Genomic DNA, 7,107 nt, shown 5'->3' on the forward strand with positions numbered 1-7,107 from the left:
TTGACACTGGAATCACATCAAACTCAACAGAGAACCCACTCTTATCACAACACCATTGACTGATCTAGAGGGAATGGGGTAGAGAAGTTCTTCCAAAACTTCCAGAGGCTGCTGGCCTCCTCTGGCAACTCCAGGTGGGACAGAGGGGAGGGAACTGGGTTTGGGATATGCCATGGGCCTTGGGTCTTACCTCAGCTTGGAAGCTTTTTAATACAGGAGCCACCATCTCTCTGATTTCCTGAAAAAGAGATCAGTGAAGAGTTCACCACAGTGCCAGGTGGGACCCCATGGCCCCTGAATGCAGCTCACTGTTGTCCCATACCTCAGCACCTGCACTCAATGGAATTTTGTAAGGGTTCCTCATATATACACCTACACACACACACACACACACACACACACACACACACACACGGGGACACATCAAGTCCAGATCAAGTTTCTTCCCTGCAGGACTTTTTGGAGCCTTTAATATAATGCACATTGGGAATTTCTGGAAGAGGGACAGAGGAAGTAGCATTTCCCAAATGGATTTGATCATGGAATACTCTTTAATGCAAAGTACCTGTGCAACTGGGGGTCCATCATGAAATATTCTTTGGAGTGGGGACTGGACAGGTAACCCCAATTCTCCACACCCAGGGTCATGTCACCAAAGTCCCTTCATGAAAATCTTCCATCCTTCAGGGGCTGTCTGCTTCAGACCACCATCTCTGCTTCCCCACTCAGCATTTTAGCAACATCTGTATTTCTCTCTCCTTCCTCACCAGAATGTGCAGTTTCTGGCGGTTTGGTTGGGTCTCCGTTCACAGTGTCCAGCTCACAGAAAGAGCTCTATAAAGGTCTGATGACCTCTATGGCACTAGGATGTCTTCAGAAGGGAGCCTCCTTTCTGGACCCTAATCTCCTGCTTTTCACAAGTAACCTTGAGGTTCTAGCCCCATGGGCTTCCCTGGTGGACTCCCATGAGTTCTCCCCAGCATGCAAGAGAGAGGCTTTTAAAACCAAGTGTCCCAAGATCCCAACCCTAAATGCTCCAGTTTCCTCTGAGACCCACTAGTGACTCACCTGACCACTGTCAGCCATGGCCCACAAGAAACCCAGATGGAAAGAGGAATTGGGGTTGCTTGAGAGCATGGGGAGGGAAGGGGCAGCAGAGAGAAGGAAAGAAAGATGGGCAGAAGAATTCCTATATTTAGGTAAAGGATAAGGTTGTATTGCTTCTGCCCTGGAAAAAATCCCACTTCTGGGTCCTGGGTGGCCCTCCTCACTGACTGATGTGTCCCCTAGGGCTTCTCAGAGCTGCTGGTACACAGCTGTATGTTGGTGATCTGCAGAAGGGACACAGGAAGTGAACTGAACCTATGGATCACAAGAAATCACAGGCACACAGGCTGTGCAATGGAGAAGGAAATGTAGGTCAAAGGCTGTGAACTGAAGCATCCTCAGAGGCTGGGGGAAGTGTACACGTGGACAGCAGGTTGGGTGGCTCCATGGCCAACCTCTGGAGGGAACGCAAGTCTAATGGGGTGGAAGCTGTTCAGCTCTGTGTGGTGACTGTCACGTGGGCATGGAGCCTCCATGTGGCCAGATCTAGTCTCAAAGATGCAGGAAATCCAGGTTTTTGGTTAAAATTTCCTTATATGCTAAACATTGAAACCTTACTGTAAAATGTAAAAGACCTTATAAACCAAATAAAACAGTTGGGCAGGAAAATTCCAGTTCAGGTTCAGGAAATTCCAGTGCCTGAAGGGGACTAGAGGAACCAACTCTCCAGTCCCCTGAATTTACAGAAAGGGAGACTGAGGCCCCAAGTGGGCTGGCTCCCTCAAGGGCCTGCAGGACTGAGTGGTGGGCTGGAATCTGATCAGGTCAACAGATTCCCCAAAGAGGTTCTTTTCACAACCCCACACTCAAGTGAGTTTAGGGGATTCCAGTCTGAGGCTCCAAGGGAAGGTGGCTGGCAGGACTTTGGGCCAATGTCCTGCCTGCTTAACCCTTGGGGGAAATGAGCAAAGGCACCAGCGGGACTTGAGCTGGGCACCAGCCAGATGATGTTCTTAAATAAAGCCTTGGCATGACTCTCTCCATTAGGAGAGACTAGTTCCAAAAATGAAAAATTTCAAAGGCATGACTATAATAGAAATGGAAACTTATTCCTCCTAATTACATAATTGCATAACTATGCAGTCTTAAAATTATGTAAGCCAAACTTGAGGCTTAAAACCTGGCCTGGATTTCCCTCCTCACCTGGGCCTGGGGAAGGGAGATGAGATGGAAGGCTGTGAAGATCTGGGGCCCTTTCGTTTCTGCTTCCCAGAGACTGGACAGCCAGAGGCAAGGCTTCTGGGACTCCTTCTAAGGCAGAAAAAAATTAGCTTAAAGACCAAGATATTCTTTGTTCTAAGAAGGAAGGGAGAGTGGATCAGTATTACCATTCTTAGTTCCTGGAGTCAAACCAAGAAAGAAAGAGATGGGCAGAAGAATACCTATGCCAAGGATCTGATTTGGCCTTTGTGAAGCCACGACATGGGAAACAGATCTGAAGTTCCTGGCCCGTCTCTAAGTGCACCTTCCTTCAGCTCTCAAATCTAAGATTCTTTCCCAACTTGCTCCATGGTCAAGTTCTAGTAGATCCTACTTCCCTTTCTTGCCTTAAAGAACCAAAGATATTCATGACTTGTGTGAGGAGGATCTCACAGCTAAGAGACTGCCCCCTCTGCCCAGGTGGCAACAGGGCCCTTGGAAGTTTCCACCATGGGAATAGGATTTGTGGTGCTCATTTTTGGTAGAGCAGAATTAACATCTCCAGGTCTGATACCTCCAGAATGCTGGATCCTGCTCCATCCTCCTCCAAGATCTAGGCCACCTGAGCAGGATTGGAGAGACAGCTCAACTAAGCTCCACTGACCAGAGAAGCACAATTGGGTTTGGGGGTGGTCGGAGTCTCTGTTTCCCATAATGGCTCTGAGGTGCCACACAACTACCAACATTATATGGAGTCAGAAGGCTTTATTTTTCCTATTTGTGTTTACTTTATCATTAAAAAACACACACAAAAAAACTAACAACCGAGAAGCAACAGGGGGCCTAATAGAAGAGGGAAAGAAATTCACACATTTGCCCCTGTAAAGAATGGAAGCAAGTCCTTTCAAGTCTCTTCTCCTAGGGGGCCCTAACATTGCTTGGGGCTGGTCATTACCTGGACCACCCTCATGGCAGCTGGGAAAGACAAAGCTGGTAGCTGGAGCTGTAAGGGAGGGGTGGAGGGGGAAAATGAGGCATGTGTATAGGCAGTTTCAGAGATGGAGGGAAGGACAGGAGGGGTGGCTGTAGCTGTCATCTCTTAAACGCCAATGGAAAAGTAAAATAAAATCAAGAACTCTAGACAAATTGCTTTTGCCATCAAGGCCAAGCATCTGACTTAGATATGAATGTGGAGAGAAAATGGATGTTTTATAGAGCCCTCAAAAACAATGACTTCAGTGAAGCGTCCTGCCCTTACTTTAGACAGCAGCGCTGAGCACCACTATATCGAGAAACCCCAAAAGGCTGTAATTTTTCTTTGGGGCTAATTAGCTTCTTTTCTTGTTAGTCACTTATGTCTACAGTTTTCAAAATATAGTTTGAACAAAGAAAAATATGCATTCCTACTGAGTTAATTCTATAACAGCAAATATACTGTACCTCAGGTACATTTTTCTTAAATTCCCGGCGGAGTTCAATTAAATGTTTATGAGAATGTTCACTCTCCTCCTGCCGTGCAGACAGCTCAGAAGCGACGGAATTAAGCTCCTTCTGGAACAATAAAAAAAGAGAGAGAGAAAAGAAAAAGATTTTTCCCCTCCTTTTCCTTTTTAATTATCATACAAAACAGCATTATGAACAGTTTTCTTAACTTATAAAGTTGAGAAAAGACAGGATATTGACTCCTGGCACAAATGAATAATTTACAAAACTGGGGATGCAATAAAAAAATCCAGGACAGCTTTTCTTTGCTGGTTGGAAGTTGGGCCGGATCAATAATCTCCTATAAAGTTTTTTTTTTTTCATCTCTCTCTCACCCCTCTGCCCCACCTCTTAAATTTCCAAACGAGTGATGGCATAAGCTTGTCAGTAACTGTAGAAAACATCTCCAAACCGTGTCAAAATAGTAAAGTGCGGCATATTGTATGGGCATATTATAGTGTAAGAAAGTGCTGTCGACAGCTTTCATATATCAGAGGTGGGAACTGTTCCAACTATGACTTACTTACACTTAAGGGTTCATAAATACTCCTTTTAAGATATAGATGGCTTTTTAATTTCAGTAGATTTTGGAAAAATGAAGGTGCCAATAAGAAGCAAGCTGACCTTTTGTGTATCCTGCAGTAAGTCATTTAAGGTTCACTTCAAGTGTAAGAAATATTTCATCGAAGACTCCTGGATTCAGAAGAAATGGATTAGAAGGAGCCTTGCTTATGTGCAATGAAGGCAGCAGGCCAGGTTTTCACAAGACATACCATCGAGGGGGAAAAAGAGAGTGAAAGATGGAGTGGTGGATGCTCCAGCTAACACACGTAACAGATAATGTCTGCTGGTTGTACATGTATATTTGATCACCCCTCTGTAGCTTTCTTCACTTTAACAGTGGCAGTTTCACAAGGGGTGTACAATTCACCACGAGTTGTCATGAATTTCATTTGCATAATTCAAGAAACACTCTGTTTATGTGGTCTGCTGCGTTCTTGTACCATCCCAAGATGGTTTTTTTTCTCCTGGACCATAACTCGAGGAGCATTTCTGTATCACCCGATTATTTTTGCAGCAATCAAGCCCTATAATTTCCTAAATCCGGTGATGCAATAAATTTCTGCAATCAGATTTATTAAAAACACACACGCAGATGCGAGAGTGTATTTCTAGGGTGAACTCTTATGATGAGGCCCAGCACCGTGTTGAAAGACCCCATTTGTCAAATCTAATACGCATTCATCTTGCACACACAATGAAACACTTTTACCATTAGATAATGAAATAAAAGTACTATTAACCCGCTGCAAATCCTTTTCCCTCTAAGAGACGAAATGCATGGTAATTGTCTTATATCATGTCTGAGAGTCGGTAAATCTGCTCAATAGCAGTTCACCATAGCACCATAAACCTTATATCCATCAGAGGCTGGAAAGCCCACCCCAACCCCAGGATAAGTGACTCTGCCTATGGAGCCTTTGGGAGAAATCGGGGAGGGAATTTCTATTTTTTTTAGAAATGTTTAACCTCTTTGGAGAATCATGAGACTAGAAGGGAAGAGGTCTAAGTATAAAGTTAGGATTTAAAAAATAGTGACATGGGAATAGCGATGTGTGGTGCTCTCCAAGGTGCTGAAATAAATTCTGTGCCAGAGTAGTGGGTATACCACCTTAAAGGTGCCCACCACCCCCACCCCCGGTTAGGGTGCAAAAGCCCCATGGAATTTTGAGCCAGATGAGGAATAAGGTGTCATGGGAGAGAGAAACAGAAACAGTTTCTGACAGTCTGTCAAGGTGAAAGAAGAAAAAAAATGAAAATTTTTGGTTTATCATCATTTAAAAATAATCAGTCACCAATAAAGAAATTATAATCGATCACAACCCTAAAACCAAATGATTGGGAAGATATCTGTATTTGCAGCAATAGGGCTAATAAAAAGTAGACAAACACCAACCAGGTGGTACAGAACCTCACTTGGTAGGAAAGAAGAAACTGGTGTCATGGTCAATTGAGTTCTGGCAGAGTGCTCACAGTTGTTCTTAGTTTTTCTCGTCTATTCTGAAGACAAAGATGTGATTTTCACACTGCTATTGGACTATCAGAATTGGGGCTTGAGTTGACATCACCAAGTTTTGGATTATTATGTATTTGACACTATGTTCTTATATCTGGGACACTGTCCCTCTCAGCACCACAGCAACCAATGTTCCTGGTGGGGGGATGGACTTGAATTCCTCATTTAAAACATCCAATCCAGGATCTTAAAGGAAATCTCAGAGCAGGATAAGTTCAACTGCCTGATGTGACTACACTGGCTCCCTTCACCCTAAACTCCCTGACTGCTGGTGGGTGCTGTGTCCACAATTCAGACAGAGCAGAGGCGAGATCAGGCCGGGAAATATCAGCAGGGCCCCATCCCTGGCCCCACGCAAGCCCAGATCTTGGTGTCTTTCCTGCTCAGCCCTAGAGGAGCAGACAGTATGACTGATGTCCATATTCTTCTCAACTTTGCCTAAATGTGCTCAGTCCTTCAACCCTAAATTCTTGTTCCTATGGTAAGCTCACTACCAACAACAATAATGATCATAACTACCATTTATTGAGTGCTTACATGTACCAGGCACCATAGTAAGCTCCTGTATACATTATCTCATGTAACAAACACATTAATGTGTCTGTTAGGTGATACAAGCAGGGACTAATAAATAAATCAGTCTATTCTAATAATTCAAGTGTGAATTATCTCCTTGGTGGATTATAAAGGCAAATCTGTAATGGCCTGGTCTTTACAGGGCTTCTACTCCACTTCCCCACTAGCTGGGAGATGTTCAGGGAACTTGTTTTAAATGCTACAAATGTGAAAAGCATCAAGCACAGTACCACGTGTTCAATAAACGTTGGCTGATATTAATCTTATATTTAGATAAACAGAGCTCAGAAAACACTCCACTAGACCAGTGATTCTAACAGTTTTAGATTTCACAGGGCAGTAAAAATCTCACCAAAAAAGAAAAATAAAATCGTTGAGACCGACAGAATATTGCCAAGTTTTACTGTATTAAGCAAAGGCATTAAAAAGCAACCTCTCTCTTCCACCCGAAAAGATAGTATATCTGAACATCAACAAAGGCAAGTGGGCCAGTGACAGAATTGACAAGTCTTTAAAAATAAACACATTTAAAATAATAAAGCTCACAGCACTGTATTTTGAAGACACAGAAAAAACTCTCATCCACATAAACCAGAACTGGTCTGAAGTGGACTTTTAGAAATGAGTGTCTGAACCATGGCGCACATACACAACTAGCCTCCCCTTTGATGATCAAGCAGAATTCAGGATCTTCTCCCACCCCAGCCCCCCTTCCCCACCCCCCA

The 7,107-nt window shown here is 43.8% G+C and overlaps 1 protein-coding gene across 1 annotated transcript in view; it reads right to left on the bottom strand.

Moving 5' to 3' along the window:
- The window catches only part of CUX2 (cut-like homeobox 2), a 164,359-nt gene that overhangs the window by 79,778 nt on the left and 77,474 nt on the right, over positions 1 to 7,107 (bottom strand). The window contains exons 4-5 of the mRNA XM_005876261.2: positions 3,688 to 3,798; positions 191 to 238 (exon numbers count right to left, since the gene is read on the bottom strand). Of these exons, the coding sequence (XP_005876323.1) occupies positions 191 to 238; positions 3,688 to 3,798 (159 nt within the window). The remainder of the gene's footprint in view (positions 1 to 190; positions 239 to 3,687; positions 3,799 to 7,107) is intronic.

Source organism: Myotis brandtii, unplaced genomic scaffold (assembly GCF_000412655.1).
Source record: "Myotis brandtii unplaced genomic scaffold, ASM41265v1 scaffold482, whole genome shotgun sequence".
In the NCBI taxonomy this organism is placed as follows: domain Eukaryota; kingdom Metazoa; phylum Chordata; class Mammalia; order Chiroptera; family Vespertilionidae; genus Myotis; species Myotis brandtii.